At 41.7% G+C, this 20773-nt stretch overlaps 2 protein-coding genes across 3 annotated transcripts; one reads left to right on the forward strand and one right to left on the reverse strand.

The window, feature by feature from the left end:
* Positions 1 to 730: 730 nt before the first annotated feature.
* On the reverse strand, positions 731 to 5172 carry LOC133121233 (kelch-like protein 10). The gene is made up of 6 exons (XM_061230435.1): positions 5111 to 5172; positions 4643 to 4828; positions 3200 to 3689; positions 2120 to 2737; positions 1648 to 1797; positions 731 to 1096 (listed from the first exon to the last, which is right to left on the reverse strand). The coding sequence occupies exons 1-6, from the start codon at positions 5170 to 5172 to the stop codon at positions 731 to 733; spliced, it is 1872 nt and encodes a 623-aa protein (XP_061086419.1).
* A 715-nt stretch (positions 5173 to 5887) lies between these two features.
* Positions 5888 to 20695, forward strand: LOC133121715 (7-methylguanosine phosphate-specific 5'-nucleotidase-like). 2 transcript variants are annotated; one of them, XM_061231111.1, is made up of 10 exons: positions 5888 to 6070; positions 10513 to 10587; positions 12185 to 12283; positions 12948 to 13017; positions 13187 to 13233; positions 13524 to 13609; positions 14013 to 14102; positions 14277 to 14439; positions 14999 to 15199; positions 16625 to 20695. In XM_061231111.1, the coding sequence occupies exons 1-10, from the start codon at positions 6068 to 6070 to the stop codon at positions 16733 to 16735; spliced, it is 945 nt and encodes a 314-aa protein (XP_061087095.1). In that variant the 5' UTR covers positions 5888 to 6067; the 3' UTR covers positions 16736 to 20695. The 2 variants fall into 2 exon arrangements, with proteins under 2 accessions (XP_061087095.1, XP_061087096.1); XM_061231112.1 differs by lacking the exon at positions 10513 to 10587.
* Positions 20696 to 20773: the final 78 nt, after the last annotated feature.

Consider the following 20773-nt stretch of genomic DNA (forward strand, 5'->3'; position numbering starts at 1 on the left):
TGAATACACCCGACTAGTCCAATTACTTTTGGCCCCCTAAAATGGGGGGACTATGTATATATATAATAAGGAGTGTAATTCCTACTCAGATCACCAAATATGGATGCAAATACCCTCAAATTAAAGGTAAAGTCATTTAAACGTCATATTCATTTTTTTATTTAAAATCCTGAACTTAGCCAAAAGAACAGAAATTGTAGGCTTATGTACTGCACTGTATGTGGCAACAAAGTGCTTCATACTCCACTGTGTGATTACATTTCCACTATACCTCTGAGGAGAACATAGTAGCACAGGTCCTGATGCTTAAATTTTTCATTATCTGAACAGCATGTGCACTTTCCCTATGCTTCTTTTTCAATTTCCTGGACTCTGTGGACTTTTAATGAAAGGATGATTCAGATGTTGTTTTGAGTATAATACAGCATGTTCAACAACAGATGATTGGTATGAGATGCTACACTGCAGCAGACTAAAGAAAAACTAGTTAAAATAATGTTTAATATCTCACAAGAATATTTTACATTTACACCAACATTACCACTTAAAATAAAGCAATGAATGAGAAACATACACATGGAAACCATGAGCGGTGCTGTTAAAAGCAATATCACAGCAACAATTGAATGAATGCACAAGGTGTATGCCACAGTGGATGGAGGGTATGTTTAATGTATTTGTGCCTATGGTTGCTGCACTGCGGTGGGTACTGCGGTGGGTTGAGGGGTGGTCATGCAGTGATCATGCTTTTGCAGGGGACCACTGGGTCTTCCTCGGAGCCCTGCTGAGATTCCCGAGGGGCAATGTATTGAGTGATGTTAGGAAGACCAGACAGCACACAACAACTGAGGGCACTGCGGGCAATGTTCATGTCTGGGACGTCATACCACTTGTCCTCTCTTTCGTCATAGCATTCCACCTGGTAAATAACAGTGAATCCATTGAAACCGGCCATTACGAACAGCTGGTCTTCCACCACCTCGATGCCAAAGTTGCTGCGAGGGTTGAACATGGAGGACATGGGGCGCCAGTTGTCTGTCAGCGGGTTGTAGGCCTCAGTGCTTCGTAACCGGTTGACTCCGTCAAAGCCGCCCACCTGAGGGAGACCAAAAGTCACACCAAGGTCCAAAACGCAGCACAGAGGTAGCCAAAAGGCTGCATGCTTCACATTCCCATATACTAATTTGTTTAAATGCTTTTGCATGTGATGACATTATCTCTTTAGATTGTGAATGGAACAATCAAAGTTGTGTCAAATCAATTGAAAACTGCAGTAGGATTACATTTTGTAGTTTCACACTCAGTTGCAGGTACAGTATCCTATATTACATGGGACACATGCTGCATTACCCTAGATCTCTAAGGCTCCACCCATGGCTATATGTACAAAGTAATTTCTATACCTTATCTTATGCACCACAATTTGTCCAGGGGCAACTGCTGAATGGCAGGACATAATTTCGTAATCTTTTGAAATATTGCACATTAGGTGAACTCTAATAGTTGTACATAAACACAAGCAATACTTCAAGCATCACCCCTTCTTTTCACCAAACCCTGATTCATTTAATCTTTTAAGTTTTTGTTTACATGGCTAGCTTAAGAAACATTATGGTACATTTAAGGTGTGTGAAGATCTGCACTCACTACGTAGATCTGCTCCTCATATGAAATGACCCCAAGCCCACTGCGGCGAGTTCTCATGGAAGAGATCATTGTCCAGGTATTGGTCTGTGGGCTGTAGTACTCGGCGCTGAACAGATAGTCAACCCCAGTGAAGCCGCCACAGATGTACACCTAAGTACAAAGACAACCTTGCTTTCACTGCTTGAGGTGCCAACACATGCAATGCCATTAATAAGCAAACTTCAGGACATTCTTACAGCTATTTCAATGTCAAATTATGAATAATAAATAGGGATAGTCATATTACATTCTGCTCCACTGTATAGTGAAGCAGAATGTGTAAGGGCAGTTCAACTATTTAATATCTATCGAATCCTTGACTTTGCTTTAATGACTAGTCTGGTCTGGTCTGGTCAAACGGCACTGTGACATTATTTCCTCCTATGACAAGTTAAGGCATCAAATCTGTGAATTGCCAATATAAGGGGCCCACCTTGCCATGTAGTGAGGTAGCACTGGCATCACTCCTCTGCATGTGCATTGGCGGGATGAGGCTCCACTGATTCCTTTCAGGCTCGTAGCGCTCAGCGGACTTGTGGCGCATGTAGCCGTCAAAGCCGCCCAGGGCGTAGATGAGGCCATCCAGGGTGGCCACACTCACATAGCAGCGGCGCCAGTGCATCGGCGCCACCTGGTGCCAGGTGCGCGTGACGGGGTCGAACTTGTGGACGCTGCTCACGTAGTCGACGTTGTCATAGCCACCCACGCAGTAGACAAAACCATTCAAGGTGGCTGTACCATGGTAAGCCAACCTGGGACCTTCCTGTTGCGTCACATCAACCCAGCGGTCTGCCCGTGCGTCAAAGGCCTCAACAGCATTGGAGGGACCGTTAGTGCTGCAGCCCCCTATGCATAGCAGGATGGAATAGGGTAGTCGCTGGCGTGCGAGGGGGTTACAGAGTAGGGAGCTGGAGGACCCGTTCATGTCAAGGTCATACATGGCCTTCAAGGCTTTGATGATGATGGGCTTGCACTCCTCACTGTCTTTTACTATGGAGTTTTTCTTAACATTGTTCATGAAGTAATCAGAATTCATCAGAGCCATCCGAACCTAGACATGGAAAAAGACAGAAAGAGACAGACTAAGAGAATCCTTAGAGGATGTTGTTATTTAAAGCCATCACATTAACAATTCATTCAAATGAAGCTCACAGCAAATTAAATATCAGCCTTTCAATAACTTGTTTTGTTCCAAGATTTTTATAACACAGCTGCCAGCTTTACTGAGCAATAATTGGCAGTCTTCTTCCATTGAAGGTAGCGACTGACATTGATGTTTCTGAAACAAATCCACAAAGGCAGACAGGCCTTGTGTAACCCATAATTAGCTGTAGTGTCTGCTAGCATTGACAGTGTTAAGCCTATGCAAGGATTTGTTTGTGCATGGAAACAAGATTAGTTCCGAAGAGCTGAGAATTGAAGCAACCTGTTAACGAAAAGTCTTGAATTTGTTAAACTGGTGTTCTGAAACCTTGTGTATGAGTGAATGGCCACCAGATGGTGTCATGCTCACCTTGGGCAACAGCATTGACATGAAGGACTTCCGGGAAACTTTTGCATGGGCTATCCAGCGTAGGATCGCGTCGAACACCACTTCCTCTTGTTCAACGTTAAGGTCATCTTTTTCAATGATGTGACAGAGCTGGGATGGCGAAAGCTCCAGGAATTCTTCTGAGGTGTACCCTATCTCCATAAAGTGGTGCAGAATGAAGCGGTAGGCATGTTGTCGAAGCTCAGGACAGAAGTAGAATTCCGTGAACTTCCAGATCCCAATGCAGTTTTGAGGGCAGAGCTGGGACTTCAGAAAGTCACAGCAGGCCTGGGTGATGCCCGGGACACAGAACTGGTCAGCAGCCTCCAGTAAGAGCTCCACATTTCTTGCTGTGATTGGCAGATTGCCTGTGTACGCATACTCAATAATCAGTTTCATAATCTGCGGTGATACACCAGGGATGCTGAACACCCGCTTCTCTGTGCTGTTCCAACCGCTGGTAAACAGAGTGCTGTGGGGGTCACACATAAATAATGTTGTTTTGAGAACAAGGTTTATGGATTATTTATTCAAACAATGACTATGATACAATGACTAACTGGTGCAGAAGCAGATAAAAAGAAGTAGCAGATATTGTGCCCTTCCGAGACTGGATTCGGAAAGTTGTGATTGACTGTGATGTTAGCATATCTGAGACCCAATGGTGGGCAAGAAAACTGATCTTCTGATTCTTTGGCTGGAGGATTTTGATACAATTTGAAGCTTTTGGCTTGAGGTGACTGGACTGAATTGTGGAAATGCAGCTCCTGATTAGGGAGTGTCACTCACTAATGGTACCAGGGTACAGTAGATTGAGGGAGAAAAGCTATAGCAGTAACTGAAAGGAACATGGCCAGCCATCAGCTAACCTCAGCCTAGCCCTGGTGAGATGAGGCCATTGTAGTATAATGACATTGCTGAGTGATTACAGGTCTTACTTGTAGTGTCTTTGTGGACAGAACCATTGAACAGTTTTCATGATTTTAAATAGCCCAAATAGTGCTATTCCATTTGAAGTCAATTTGAAGTCAAAGAGTTAATCATCAATGACCAAAGTAAATGTTCAATAATATATATTTGAGATTTACAGATTTCTAAAATATTATTTCATTCATGTAATTTATGGACTTTTATTTTTTCAAAAACAATTTCTAAGACTTGAATAAGAACAGAAAAACTGATCCGAATTGTGTAAATTCAATGATATGATGGGGTCATGATAATACAACAAACATGAAAAATACAAAGATTTGGACATGCAACCACCATTATGTTTTGGACATGCAACCACAATTATGGACTGGAGTTCATTGAGTTCACTTTGGAAAGTCTGACCACAATATTCTACAGATGGCTAGGCATGGTAAAAAATAGTCAAAAGAGACATTCTTGAAAGGCACACATGACCCCTCCTGAGATGCTCACCAGAAATATTGACTGCAGCCACATAAGATGTTCTTGTGGGCATTGAATGCAACTCCGTTGACCATGATGACTACATCACACAGCTTTCCCTCCAGTCGCAACTCATTGAAAATTTTAAAGGACATATCACTCATCCTCCACTCTCTCTTGCACCTCTGAAATTGTGTGGACAGGTCTTCCATTTTGCTTGTTGCTCACAAAGTTCCTTCAATCCTCTCAATCTGTGTTCCTACAAGGCATTTGAGGTCTTTGACCTTCATTTAAAAGCAGCAAACAGTGTATATGTTTACTGGGCTTATTCATAATAACTAGACTTGGACGTTTAAGATTATTATATATGATTCAGACTTTATTGTTACTTCACAATAAATCACTCTTTAAAATCTGGAACGTTGTAAAGGTTATAGCAAAGAATGTGGTTTTGATCAAAAGCATCACAGGCGGTTGACTGTTGAGTGTTCTTTTCACGTGACTTGCGTGTGAACGTGTGGGGGGCCGTCTTTAGCTTTAGCAGGGCCAGGTTCAGCCATAGAGTTCAGTGGGTTCAGCCCAAATAGTGTATAGAGTTCAGTGGTTCGGCCCCAACAAACTACGTCATTATTGATTCGGGCTACACCTCCGACAAACCCACCAAACCGGAGCGAATCCTTGCACACTATGATATGGAGCGGACGTCACCGATTGCTCTTCTACTGTCGAAGTTGTAGAAACCAATGTGTTTTCCAGTCCACCGTAACTCTCAATTTCCCCATATGCTATGATTGAAAAAAATCCTGCCTTCTCCTACCAAACTAAGGGGGTTACAGTCACATTTCAGCCCAGTTATACCCAAAACACATATAAGAATAAGAATCAAGTGTGATTTTACTTGACCAATTAAAATTAATGGTACAAAGCACAATTAATTAATTTGAATTAATGGTAACCCTGTGCCTCCAGAATGTATCTTGATCGGATTTTTAAATAATTGTATTGTGTAGCCATTAAAGGATGTCTTCTCATTTGGAAAACTTAACCACTGGGTCATTTGGGTATTATATTTTACATGACTGTGCCTAACATCTACATTTAACTTAATTACGCTGTAGAAAAACTTTTGTTCATTTTCTCTGTTATTTGTTGATTATTTTAGGCAGTGAAGCTCAGCCAAACAGAAGGCATCACCCTTTGGCCCAGTGTGGTAATACCCTGGAACCTTTGTTCCCCAGTTGTTGCGAGGGGAAACTATTTGCGGACCATCGGAAGTTAGTGGTTTATCGAGCTGGCTAGCTGGGACTTAAAATGAATGTTATAACCTCTAACGTTACATTTTAGGCGATATATCTACCTCAGTTGTTACTTGCACAACACGTATAAAGTGTGTCATAACTGTTTCTTGTATATTGCTGCTGTAACAGTTACCGCGTCGTAATTCTTTGGGAAAACATGGTAAGTCTTGTATTTTTCCCGCCTCATTATTTTGTGCCGTTAGATAAAAACGTTACGTTTTTATCTCGTTAGCGAGCTATCAAACTGCCCGTAAACTTGGTGTGTTAGTGTTACGTTGCTAGCTCTAGTAAATCATGCATACTAGCTAGTTAGTAACATTTCGTCTGTCTTCAAACAGTACGGGCAATCTGTAATCTAGCCTCATAATTTGGAGATATGGGTAATCTAGTAACGTTAGCTAGCTACCTTGCACTGCAGTTCCATGTTGCATTTTTGGACCAGGGTCATTGCCTTAAATTTGTATTTTGTAATGTTTATAGTTCGTTGAGGAATGTTATTTAAATGCACTAATGTTATGCCCTGAGTTATGTAACATTAGCTTTCTAAGAGGATTGCACAGTTAAAAAAAGAACAGAGTCGCCTTCACTGTTTGAAAACGTGAAAAACCACGACTTCACTTCAGCATGAAACATTTGACCCATCAAAATATCCATGGCATGCTGCGTCTTTGGAATGCAGGACATTTCAAACTGCATTTTACTGTAATTTACTTGTGTTCTGATAAATAACTTTTGGCATAACATGCCTCCTCTTAATAATAAGACTATAAATATGCAATTCATAATATTATTACCTGAAACGGGATTAAATGGTGGGATTAGCGCAATGAAATAAACTTCAAATAATATTTTGGAGTTCTAATCAAACATCAATTTGGCCACACAGGTTAACGCTGAAAAAAATGCTATGAGAGATTTCTTACACTCATGTAGAGCAAGATGGCTAGAGTATGACATCTCCGTTTTGACGTTTCATTCAAATTAAGCACTTTCTCTTTAAATCTTGCAATGCTACCAGTGCCTGTGTAAATATTATGATCAGTAAGCAACAGAAATGTCAGACACCGAAAGATGATTGGCTCAAAGAATCAGGTGAAACTATTTTGTTGTGGTTCAAGTCTGGGTGATCCGGTGGACCAGGGATTGGCAATTCCCCTGAAACGGGCACACTCCCGTGGCTACTGGAGGCATTGCAGTTTATTAAGCCTTTGGTGCCAAGACGCCAGTCCATTCTAAACTATGAATTTACCATGGCGATATCACTGTCTGTTTTATGGCATTCCATTACCAAATTGATCTGCCTACATTTCTTTGTCAAAAATGTACATTTCGAGTACCATTCTGTTACTATGGAATTGGCCATACCCAGTAGCATGAGTTTCCTTACCATGGAACAATAGCGATTTCACATATTGGCGGAGTTGTATACCGAAATCAAGTGAGGTTTATTTGTTCACTCAACATTCCTAATGTTGAACACAGGAATTTCTCTCTTTATAATGACCAGGCACAACCTGGTGTATCCAAGAAGAAAATGGTAGATTTTTCTGCAGAAAGAGTCCAGTACTTACACACACACACACACACACACACACACACACACACACACACACACACACACACAAGGTGGACAAGCAGGAACTGAAGACTCTGTCATTTTATAATAAAAAACTGTTCCACTAATGGATTCATAATTTTACCTCAAGATTGCTACATGGTTAATATGTAAGCATATAGTAAGATAAGACATAGCCAATCATTTGACTTTGTTATATCATATAGTTGATGAGCACACAACGACCCCTAATCTTCGACATCACACAAACTCAGAAATAATTATTTGGTCTCCCAGACTCGTATGTTTTTTTTTTTTTTTTTTTCATGATTCAAGATGAAGTGTCTCTAGTGATAAGATGAGTCGTGTATCTTCAAACTTGGGATGAAAAGGCCTTCTCTAGAGGAAGAAAGACACACACATACACACACACTTGAAGGCTCCTGTTTTGCATTGGGTGGCTGAGATGGATAGGCAGGCCCTGTATTCTTGGCCTGGAAAGCGTGGGATCTACTGCCACGCCTGCTTCTTCTTGTGATTATGTAATGAGTAAACACTCTTCCCTTCACTACCTACACTCTTACAAGCACATTGCATGAAATTCTAGGCATTTGGCAGAGGCTGTTATCCAGAGCGACAGTTAGACCATCATGCCAGGTTCAGTTAGGCCTGTACACTGCAGAGAAATGTGGCTGCAGAGTGTTGGTTTGTGAAAAAAAGATTCCCCTCGAATTTAAAGATTTTTAATGAAGCTGTATTTCTTATTTTGCTACTACTGATAGTTAGTTGCCCTTTTACTTTCCATAGAAATGTGTTACAGCCCTGCTCTGCTGTATGACATTCATCTACTGCCTGTACTGTTGGGGTCTAAGTTTATATCCTCATGCTTACAGAAGACCCTCATTTGACACTAGGAGATGACCACTTTCCGCTCAAATAACTTTGCAAATCTGCAAAACATCATTACTTAAGTACTGAGTGGAGAGCAAATATCGTATGTAAGTACCCTCTCACACTTATGGTGTGACCATGCTTTGTGGATCATTGCCAGGCTTTAGGCCTTGGAAGTCTGACGTAACCCAGAGCAAAACCTTTGCCCATACATGGATTTCTGGATCACAGCACACATTTCTGGATCAAAGCACAATTTCTCAATTTCTTCTGAACTCAATTTTCATATAACCTTCTCTGTCACAGTCTGTTATTTAAGCTGACGTTTTTTTTCCGGACTCATTTCCCTATTACGTGGCCCTGGGTCCTCTGAACTTTCCAACCAAAATAATTATTTAGCTAACAAAAAGCTAACAGTGCAGCCCATGTTATATATGTCACCCATGCGGTTTCTGTGAGAAGGGTTCCCCGGCTAGTCAAAGCTACTGTTAGCCAGCAAAGACATTTAAAGCAACAACAACAATAACTGTACTTGTATCTGGCAACTGAAAATACAGCCAAATACAGCCCTGTTGATGTTGTTATTGTGCAGGTTGCTAAAAAATATTATTTCATACACGTTTGTCCAAATGTTATTTACTTTAAAGGATTTTGAAAAGCTCCATTAATTTCTCCCATAGTCCATCAAATATTTTGATCAGGAAGTCTAGAAAATTCTAGTGAACCATAGATATTTCCAAAGGGAATGGCCACACCACTTCTTAGGTGTCAGATTCCACAGGTGCACACAGAATCTGAACCTGGCAGTTCTAGCATCCATTTTGGCCCTTGGACTGCAGTCTATAAAATATTAAATACTGGTTGAGCTTAATTTAGCTTCAAAGTTAATGAACCATAAATAGACCCGTCAATGCAGGGAAACCATGGTGATGTCAGTGCTTGGTGCTGCCCACTGATGTTGCAATATTTTTACACTTTAAAAGTTAGGTCTGTGGCTCAACTTGCATCGTATCTACGTTCAGTTTTCTACATTTCAGAATTGTATGCGTTGCGTACTTAAACCGCCTTGGCCAGCATTAATGAGGAGTGGAGTGAGGGTCAAGATTCTGTTATAATCCTGAATGTTGCCCTTAAACAGGGAATACACCTAGCCAACAGACCCCTGATAGTCTGCCGAATATAGCTGGGGTCTCCTTGGCAATGGTCAGGAGTGATCTGTTCCAACTCTTTGAGGTGTTCACACTGCCTTGGCCGAGTTGCTCTGGATAGGAAGTAAACCAAACCACGATGAAGGCTGAAGACTTGACTTATCTGATGCATTTATACACAGCAACACAATATAGCGGGAGTCAAGTCTGATTCCATACATACAAGTCTAATAATAATAATAATCTGCAGTTAGCATTGCCTTTGTCAAGTGTTGCCGTGTTTGTGGTGGAGAGAACATAGGAGGAATTTAATGTGGTTTCAGCCGACAGGCACAGGGTGCCTTCAGGAATTTGTGTCACAAACTGCTCCCGGAATTGGTCCTGACCGGGTGCCGACACAACCTCCAAGGGCAGGCAACGCGCATTCACCAGGCAGACTGTTCCCCAAAGCTTGGCTGACGACAGTGTCAACCAACGGTTGGTTTGGTGTATTTCCGGCTTTAAGTAGCTTGCTTTTTTTTAATGAACACTTCAGTATTACAAAATGGGGGCTTTCATTACAGCATTTCTCATTTCTTTTTGTGTTGTTCAAAGTGCATCTGTCTATGATCCATTTCTTTTAGCTTTCTTTCCTAAGTTTCATCGCTCTGAATTTTTGTATTTTCATCAACTTTTAGAAGCAGCCCCACTTACTATTTTTTTTTATTAAAAAAAATTTTTTTTTAAAGATATTTTTTAGGCCTTTTTCAGCTTTATTGGGCAGTATATAGTATAGAGAGACAGGAAGAATGGGAGCGAGAGAGAGGGGAAGACATGCGACAAATGTCGGACGGTCGGATTCGAACTGCCGACGTCGCGGCTCGCAATGAGCATGCGGTCAGTGCTCTACAGGCTGCGCCACCGAGACACCCCAAGAACCAGCCCCACTTCTGAGTTGGCAGCAGTGATTTAGGAACTGTGCCGGTATCATGTGCCCGAGTTAAGCATCTCTTTCGGTTCTGTGCCCAGATTTACCACATCCCCTCGATATTTGTCCCTGTATGCACTGCCCTTGCCATCTGGCACCAGCTGACCAAGTATGAGGTCAGATGATTTTATGTTCTGAAGACTACATGCTTTTTGTTTAATATATCAGTTACTCCAGATTCATCCAAATCTAACGGCAAATAATGAACAGGACATTCTCCAAGAACCAATGAAGTGCCCCTAACTCAATGATGCAATGAAAACAGTTTGTTCAACTAACCTAGGGTTGTCAAACTCCAGTCTTAGAGGGCCACAGTGTCTCCTGAACTGTGTTCAAATCGGCGCAATTGCCAACTATTGAGTTGTTGAGAGTACACTGCATTAGAGAGACGTTGAGACATAAGTAAACTTATGTCGTGTAGACTAAATATACTAGTAGGGTTTCACTAAGTATATTTAGGAGTGTGGTTTTCAGGAAATAAACAACCATCTTTGTTCGATAAATATAATGTGCAGCTTTGCCTTAAAAAAGAGGCACTGAAGTTTTTCTTCAACAACAAGGACAACACAAGGATGGAACATCTTGCGAAACTTCCACAGTACGGTTTGAAAATAGAACTAGTATGGATGATATCATGAATGAAGTGCAGCACTAAACGGTATACTTTGTAGGCACTACCTTCTTTGAGAACACAGTAGTTAGGAGGCTGATTCGGACTCGGCCCTGATTTTGACCACAAGTCATTCATTTAAGTCACTTATTGGCTTAAGAGTCCGCACACGTTGTTCTCAAGGTCTTAAGCACCTGCTGATTGTGCTGATTGAAAACAAACCACAAGTCACTGTAGACACTGTGGCCCTCCAGGACTGGAGTTTGACATCTCTGCACTAAACCATACCTATTGAGGGGGTGGAGGTCTTATCCATGACTTAACAGAATTGGCTTTGGAAATTTAGCAACCTGGATTTGGAAGAATGTTCTTCTCAGTCCTTGCTCTCGTAAATTACCTTCATCTCTACCCAGTGGTAGCTTACCTGTAAGCCAGGCTTGCTAGAGATGTGGCCATAATCACAACGATGACCTGCACTAGAAACACTAACCATGCTGTGACTCAGGAATGGCTTCCACTGCATAACCATGCAGCATATTGAAAGCCTCAAGATCTGCCCTGCTGTTTGTTCTTCTGAGTGCTTGGCAGCCCACAGCAGTATGCAGTCCGCACACTAGGTAGTTTTTTCCTGTTCCTGTCCAAGCTTGAGTGCATTGCAGAGAGGATTGAAAGGCGTGTTGGACCCTGTAATGCACGTCTGTATTCTAAACAGTGTATAGTGTGGTGGTATGAACTTTTTATGGGCATTTAGAAATTCAAACTACATATCCCAACAGTGACTTGCAAGATATCTGAATCCATTAATGCCCTGTAAACATGATGTATATCCGGCTGCTACATTGGAATGGTGTGAACACGGCCATGGATTTGTCAAGATATGTGTTTTTCATTGCAGCATGGACACGCTTGCATTGTGATGACTTTGACACTGGCTGCCTTACTGGTGTGAGATGGGGCACCGAATTTAGAGAGTGATGCAGTGTTTCATTTGACTTCCCCTGACGTGGAATCAGTCAAAAATTCCACTTTCTCCCTGCTGCCATATAGTCGGTGGTGTATCTACCATTTTGTGACTTTAGTCCTGTTCCCCTCTCCTTCTACAGATCCCGGAACTATCAAAGCCCTCTGTGATCATGAGGGACCGCCAGAGAGTGGAGGAGATGATTCAGTCCATGCACAGGGCTGGGCCCGGTGGTCTCCAGGTACACAACCCAACCTACATTCATGGGCTTCCGATTCAAAAGAGCATGCGGATTGGAACAGTTATTGAGGTGCAATTTTGTAGTACCCTGCAGCTGAGAGAGTCATGCAGAATGGCTTTTTCCGGAATGATCCTTGGTGGAGGCAGCATTAAACCCCTGTGGGTGCCTCAAGGGTTGGTGTAGGACAAACGGATCATGCACAGAATGCCCTCAGTGCTTCTAATCTCTTCCCGTTTGCAAGGACATGAAGCTGGCCGCTGCACGTCCCACTCACTGACACCTGAGAACCCCTTCAAAGCTGTGTCAGAGCTTCCTCATTCACTGCAAGCAATATGAACAGCAGACCGTTTAATGTCCGTTATTCACCATCATGCACGGGGCCTTGCATTTCCTTTATTAGTCACATTATTTATACCACTGGGTATTTCACTGAAGCAGTTCAGATTAGGTATGTCATTCAAAGGGCACTGCCCCCTTCCAGCCAGCAACCATCTGGTGTCAAGTCAAGACCTATGAGGATTACTTCACTGCAGTGTCATACGCAATGCACATGTGTCATGTCGTACCTAGTTGCATTTTATTTCCATGTCCATTTGTTTTTGTGCACATTGGTTCAGTTGTTGTTGGCTAAACTGTCACTGTACACGGTGCCTTCCCTCTGCAGGTCATCTCTGACTTTGACATGACCCTCACCAGGTTTGCTTACAATGGGCAGCGCTGTCCCACCAGTCACAGTGAGTAAGGGCCAAGACCTATTCCTTATGTGTTTTCTTTAAAGTAATGTTCCTGTTTAAAGCAGCATAATTTTGGGACTCTATACACGAATTCCAGGCCAAATTCTAAAAAATCACCCTGCTGCAAAACTGCTTATTGGTAATGGATGTTGTCTTTTTGTCTCTGCAGATATCCTTGACAACAGCAAACTCATCAGTGAAGATTGTAAGAAAAGTGTAAGTAAGGCTATTGAAAGTGGGGGGAAAAATGCCATCTCATGGCTGTAGAACATTGCATTAGCTACGGCTTGGAACGACAGGGAGGCATTCAGCCTTTGGGTAGCCCAATATTCTGCATAAATCATGCATTTCTTCTATCAACACAAATGACAGAAAGGCATTTATTTGAGGGCTGTAGATTTTTGTCCTGCCCTTGCTGAAATGTGATATTATTCCTGGTGTGAAGCGCCTGTGGGTCCTGTCAGGGCTGTTTCACTCAGAGGGTGACTGGTCTCCTCTTCCCTCAGCTGAAGGAGCTACTGAACAAGTACTACCCCATCGAGATCGACTCCAGCCGGACAGTGGAGGAGAAGCTGCCTCACATGGTGGAATGGTACGTTTCAACCACACGCTAGGGCTGGGCGATATAGCTATTGTGGTGTAATGATTTTTGTTGTAAACGCAGTAACAACCATCTCCGGCATGCGGCGTTAGATTTCTTTCAGTCCTTTTTAAAACTACTCCATGTAGTAGTAAGGATAAAAAGCAAAAAAGTTTTTTCCTCCCCCGAAAGCATTTCTTTGAAGTTTGGAGACTTTGTTACCGTGTAAATTATTATTAAATATGATAAAAAATAACTAAACCTACTGCCACCTGCCCGAGATAGTTATTTTAATTGATTTATTTGCGCAGTAAGAACTATCTGATGTACCGCGATGGCTATATAGCAGCCCTGCCGCGCGCAATAGAACCGCCCCACAGTGGGTACCATGGTGAAACTGGACTGTCCCTCACAGGTGGACCAAGGCGCACAACCTGCTGATTCAGCAGAAGATCAGGAAGGACCTGCTGGCTCAGGTAGTGCAGGAGTCTGAAGCCATGCTCAGGTGAGGCTGCAGGTCCCACGTTTGCAGTATGTTGCTGTTCGAATTAACCGCTGAACTAGATTTAATAGGTCAATTTTTAAAACTCTGGCCTAGATGAAATGTTAGAAGTAATCGTGTTCTGTGCAGGTTGGGATGTTTTGCATTATAGTCATGTGTTAAAATATGATTTGGCAGGGACGGGTACAAGGAATTCTTCGACCATCTACGGGACCTCAACGTCCCGCTCCTCATCTTCTCCGCCGGGCTCGGTGACGTGGTGGAGGAAGTGGTGCGTCAGAAAGGCCTCTTCCACTCCAACGTCAGGGTCTTCTCCAATTACATGGACTTTGATGAGAATGTGAGTCCACCTAACTCTCCCAGCATGCAGTTCGGTGTCTGTATTGCCTTTTTTTTTTTTTTTAAGTCTTGTTTGTATATTTTTGGCGGTAAAATGTATTATATTGGATCGCTTATTTTATTTATTTTATCTTTTGTATTTTCTCTGTTGTGGTTCTATTCATTCACAATGATCATCATAGTAGTGGTTATATTATTAATAGATTTACTGCTAATTTGTGTAGTTGAGTAACTTATCCAGACAATTTGGTGTGTGTGTCGCCAATCTTACATTTGAAAAAACCGATTTATACAGATGAAGTTTTAATGAAATGTTAAGGTGTAAAGGGCCTTTCTCAAGATCTCATGTACGGGACTCACGTTTTCAACACTGAATATGGAAGCAGGCCCAGTGTCTGACACGCTGACTGAATTTGAGGTATTACCTGTGTCCGTAGGGCCGTGTGCATGTGGACTGCTTTCCTGAATGAGACGATGGTGCACTGGACACAAAAGTGACGTAGTAATAGAAAATGGTGGCTGTAATGTTTGAGCTTTCTGTGCCCTTTCCCACCGGTCAGGGCATCCTGCGAGCCTTCAAGGGCCAGCTGATCCACACCTACAACAAGCGAGAGGGGGCACTGCTCAACGAAGCCCACTTTCATGAGCTGAAGGACCGGCACAACGTGCTGCTGCTGGGGGACTCCCTGGGGGACCTGACCATGGCCGACGGGGTGCAGAACGTGGAGAACGTCCTGAAGATCGGCTACCTCAACGACAAGGTGGCGTGGCTGCATTGGCTATTAAAATATGACTACGCCTATCTGAGTTGCCCTAGCCAGTTTTCCTCCAGTTAAAGTGCTAACGATAACAAAATTATTTACCGAGCGAGGTTCAGTTGTTGCTCAGACCAAACATCAGAACGGGGAAGAAATGTGAAAACTGATGTTGACCGTGCAATGATTGTTGGTGCCAGACGAAGTGGTTTGAGTATATCAGAAACTGCTGATCTCTTGAGATTTTCACCCACAACAGTCTCTAGAGTTTGCAGAGAATAGTCCAGTGAATGGTCCAAAAACAAAAAACATCCAATGAATAGCAGTTCTGTGGGCAAAAACGCCTTAGGATATCACAGGAGAATGGCCATGCTGGTTCAAGCTGAAAGAAAGGTGACAGGAAAGCAGACACCCATATGTTGCAACAGTGGTATGCAAAAGAGCATCTCTGAACACGCAACATGTCAAACGTTGGAAGTGGGTTGGTTTCAGCAGCAGACAAATAAGTCCAATATATAAGTTTAATAAATGTATAATAAAGTGGTCACTGAGTGTATAGCTCACCGCAATAGCGAGCTGTGCTTTTCCCAGGGACTTGGGATCTGTCTGGTCTGGAACACAGGCGTGGTATTACGTAGAGAGAGAAGCTTATTGGCTTAGTGTGAACCACATTCGGAGCTGTTTGTCAGCTCTGACGTTCCACAGATCTCCCCTTTTCCCCCCAGTCTGTGGTCTCTGGAATCACATCACAAAAACTTCACCCCTTTCCCACCCTGCTGATTTCAAAGTATAAGACAATGGCAGAGGATCAGACGGAAATAGTTACTTGCTTTGAAAAAGTGGCAACTTTACAGTACAGTATACATGCTAAAGCCCAACAGTTAATGTAATTAGTGTACATTACATGGGACTGGATACAAGAAGCCCACATGTCTCTGCAAGTTTAGGACAGGATTCCAACTGTGGGCTGGTGGAGTCAAATAGAATTGCTGTGTATTGGCGGGCATTTTTCTATACAGTTCTTATCTGATTGTATGAAAAAAATATTATAATCAAAGTGATTCAGTCAAAACCATATTTAAACAATAGATAGTCATCCAAGAGAAAAGCGTGAGGTAAAATAGGATGCAAGGGTCAGATAAAATGTCATTAAATAATAGTGTAAAATCATATAATGTGTAAGCGTAATGATCCAGACAGAGCTAGACATGAACTTAAACCTGGACATGGTGCTTCATACCACTTGTCTCTATTCAGTGTGAAGTCCATTTGCACTGATGTACTGCACAGTCCACAGATCAAGTCTTGCAACAGTATTAATTCAAATGCCCTCTGTGATGCCACAATACAACGTATTGTAGTTCATGCAGAATATGTGTATTGTTCCCTCAGCACAGCACTAATTCTGGTTGCTTTCTGCTATGGTGACAGGTGGAGGAGAGGAAGGAGTCGTACTTGGCCTCGTACGACATCGTTTTGGAGAGGGACGAGACCATGGACCTGGCCAACGCCATCCTGCGTCACGTCAGCGGGGGCCAGTGAGCAGGGAGTTAGCCGCGGTCGTAGTTCAGGATTTTAGTTTTAGTCATCTCCTTCCATGAATGAGAAGATTGCTTGCTGATTTTGCTGGGTAACCACACACCACTGAAAGGAAACGGACCCCTCACACAGCCACAGTCCACGATGTTGCATGGGTTTTATCACATTCATGGGTCGTGTGAAAAAGCAGAGGACAGTATGCAAGTCCCCTCTGCCGTCTCTTGCATGGCTAGGTATTGGGGTTCCCCTCTCTGTACAGAGGTCACCCTTCACTCTGCCCACATTTCTCCAAATCTCACCCACGAGGCCCTATCGACTCTGGAGCTCCGAAATCAACTGAAAAGACACCAACCCACCAAGAGCAAAATGCCATTAAGCACTGCTCACGGTTTAGCACAGAGGAGTTACCGCACTGTCCGTGACTTCAGTTCGGCAAACAAGACTGCAGGAACAGTGCTGATATTTATGCAAAAGGGAATCGGTGTCCTGGCCACTCCATTTTAAAAATAAAAAGGTTATTCTACACAAGCAGTTATTTTTGCAAATCAAAAAGGTTTGGACTGCATTACATTACTTTATTGGCATTTGGCAGACGCTCTTATCCAGAGCGACGTACAGTTGATTAGACTAAGCCGGAGACAATCCTCCCTTGGAGCAATGCAGGGTTAAGGGCCTTGCTCAAGGGCCCAACAGCTGTGTGGATATTATTGTGGCTACACCGGGATTAGAACGACCGACCTTGCATGTCCCAGTCATTTACCTTAACCACTACGCTACAGGCCGCCCTAGGACTAGTTCCAAAAAGTATTTGAATGTATTTTATTGGTGCCCAACCAAAAGGTGTAGGTGAATAAATAACTAGTAAAACCTCAGAGAACCGAACACATGGGGAATGAAGGTCGTTCAGAACACTGACATTTTTGGATCTCTGATAGTGATCCAAAAATATCCATGGAAATAAACCAATTTTGCTAAATTAAATAATTAAATATGCAGTTTATTTTGAGTCATCATAAACCAATACCCTCAATGGCATTTTCTCACAGAGTAACATATACAGTGCAATCAAATAATAGAATAAACCCAATCAGAAACAAATCCGTATAGTGATGTTGGCAAAGCAACGAGGTTTCACACTTGTCAGCGGAAGTCAAAAGTCACTGCTTGCATTGGTCATAGCTATCAGTGTGGAGCTATGTTTTTGGATTTAAATTATTAGCTTTGTTCTCGCATCCATCCTAAGACAAATTTTGTCCTGGTCCTTTTTTATGTCCAAAGGTGCTTTGCAGGTTACAACATCCGTTAAGCTCACTCCCTTGTCTCATTTTGATGTGCTATTTCAAGTTTTTTCCTCAATTAATAGTGTTACTTGTTTGCTTTTTACGGGGTTCTGATGTTCGGATCTCTGAGGTTCTACTATATGCTATGTACAAAAAAGGAGACTGAACTAGGGTACCAGCATTTTAGCTAAATGCTTTCAGAAGTGCTCTGAGTGCACTTTAAAAAAATAAGCTTTTTATTCTATTCTTTTTACCCAATTGTTACCCATCCTTCTGGGATACTATGTCCTTTAACCTATTATGGATGAAGGCGCCCTATAGAAAGGCCTAGGAATCAGGTCATATGATCAAATGCAATGCTGGCATCGCGTCCACCTGTTAAGGGAGATGGTAAATGTCTGCATTTCTATAGCACCTTTATCCAACTGCTGTACATTTGATGCTTCTCATTCACACACACTCGCACACCATTGGCGATTAGCTGCCATGCAAGGCACCAACCAGCTTGTCCGGAGCATTTGGGGTTTAGGTGTCTTGCTCAGGAACACTTCGACACACCCAAGGCGGGATCGAACCGGCAACCTTCTGACTGCTCTTAGCTCCTGAGCCAATGAAACGCGCAGGCCGCGTCAGTCTGTTAAGGAAGATTTAGCGTGCAGGTCGCTTGTTTCACTGGGTACTGTGTGCAAGGGATCTGACTTAAACAGTCTCTCTACATCAAAAGGCCAGATGGGAAAGGTGGGGCAAGTTTCATTTCACGCACGCAGCAGGGAGTTTTATGGAGTGTTTTACGGACTTGTTATCTTTCCATTTTTTAGTGATATTGTTCTTGGTCTTTTGGTGTGTCTTTATTCTGGGTGCTATGTCCACTGTCAACCTGGTTTCATTTTAGCTGTTAAATGTGTGTTCACATCGCATATGTGAGGTAACTCGAGGGTAGGCATTAGTGTTGCAATGCGTTTCACCAAATTGTCCACACAGTGCAGTATATTGAAGGGAGAATGTCTCTGACAAAGCTTGTTTCTGTTGATCATGATGTTTTGATATATAGTACACCAGCAATTTTGCTTGGAAGTACTGCTAGTAAAGTAAGGGCAGCTAATATATTTTTCACTATTCATAATATTGATGAGGGAATTCTTAAAAAAAAAATAGATATATATATATATAAAAAAACTCAGATCGCAGCTTGGAATTCCACATTACAACTGGTAATGGTAACAATTTTTTGGCTGAGAGCATTTATTTCACTTCGCACATAATTGTGATTTGCATTTTTATATGCTAAAATACATTCTTGCAGGGTATGTTAAAATCGCACATTGATACACTCCCAAGAAACACATTTTATTGATACATTACTGTATCTTATTTTTATTATTTGTGGAATCATTTTCTAGGGATGTTAAAATGTATTTAAATGAGTTATGTTAAATGTTTTATTTGAAGACAGTTTATAATAGAATTCCATATGAAACTGCATGATCGTTATACTGTTTCACTCTGGGAATATGCTGCTACACATTGCTAGAGATATTCCTTAAGTTGTCTGATGTACATTTTGTAAGAAAAATTTAAAAAAAGCCTAATATCCCATTTGAAGACACCTTTATGGCACAAACTGAACTTACAAATGAAAGTAAATTGTGGTATCTAGACTAAACATTATTGATGATAAGAAAAAAAATATATATATAAAAGAGCACTACAATTTACTCTTGGTAATATCAGCCACCTAAACGTTGTTACACTGACACCCATACCAGTTATATTATACTACTTACACACTTCTAGGTTTCAAGATATTATACATCCGGCTATAAGTATCAATAATTGTAATAATAATGTGTCAACTTGTTAGCATAATGGCAAACTTTACACCCCTAATTTTTATATATACATAGGTATATCAATGTGTATTATGTTGGAAACTCATGTTTTCAATGCTGTTAAAACTTGAAACGGTTCTATCAATTGATCTTTTCCTCCAATTGATGGCATCAGTGCCATCTAGTGTTCACACCTCAGCAATGCTGTACTAGTGTACAGAACTACCATTTCATGGAGCCTTGAGGTGAATTTGTTTCTCTCTTGAACTGTAGTAAACATATTTTGTATTTCCAAATGTACAAGGTATGAACTTGCCAATTAAATTTCATTAAGACTTGAAGTCCTGGTGTTAGTCATAACCTGTAAGACTTGCCATTTGAGTTGTACTTTAAAATGTTAAATCTATTCTGAAATAATGATTAATCTTATAGGGAACTAATTGTGTATTAGCCCAAAAGATGACCTTTTTTGGAGTTGAGTGTTTCCTATTGAATGTTATGGCCACACAGCAATGGCGAGTAATTTACATGTTAAAAATAAACTAGACCGTAAACAAAATGTGTTTATGTATTTAGAGGTCACAAGTGGTTGACAATTTTATTGTTTTTAAATCTACAGTAGTGACTCTAAATCTGAAAGTGTTTGTTGGGATAGACCATACACGTATGCATTTACAGTTGGCAGTTACTGCCATTTATCGGCAGCTAGTGCATCCAACCAAACTGTTTTAATTTGTTCTAAAACAAATATACAATCGTTTCAATATGCTGTAAGGAACCAGTGTGGCATTCTTAAGATAAACTGTATAGTACATTTGTTTACACCTTGCAATATTAAATCTGAACCTGCAGAAGTAGTGGTGTCATTTGTGATTGTGTGCATGTTTTTTTCGTCTAGCAGTTTTCTTTTGTGATGCAAAGAATCGTGACAG

This window comes from Conger conger, chromosome 2 (assembly GCF_963514075.1).
Source record: "Conger conger chromosome 2, fConCon1.1, whole genome shotgun sequence".
In the NCBI taxonomy this organism is placed as follows: domain Eukaryota; kingdom Metazoa; phylum Chordata; class Actinopteri; order Anguilliformes; family Congridae; genus Conger; species Conger conger.

Bases quoted from the DNA above. Each gene is read 5' to 3' on its own strand.
- LOC133121233 (XM_061230435.1), bottom strand. From the start codon at position 5,172: ATGGCTGAACCTGGCCCTGCTAAAGCTAAAGACGGCCCCCCACACGTT. The intron at 4,829-5,110 runs GTGAAAAGAACA...GTGAGCAACAAG, and splicing joins CACGTTCACACGCAAGTCAC to CAAAATGGAAGACCTGTCCA. The intron at 3,690-4,642 runs GTGAGCATCTCA...TGACCCCCACAG, and splicing joins GGCTGCAGTCAATATTTCTG to CACTCTGTTTACCAGCGGTT.
- LOC133121715 (XM_061231111.1), top strand. The intron at 14,103-14,276 runs GTGAGGCTGCAG...ATGATTTGGCAG, and splicing joins GAGTCTGAAGCCATGCTCAG to GGACGGGTACAAGGAATTCT. The intron at 15,200-16,624 runs GTGGCGTGGCTG...CTATGGTGACAG, and splicing joins TCGGCTACCTCAACGACAAG to GTGGAGGAGAGGAAGGAGTC.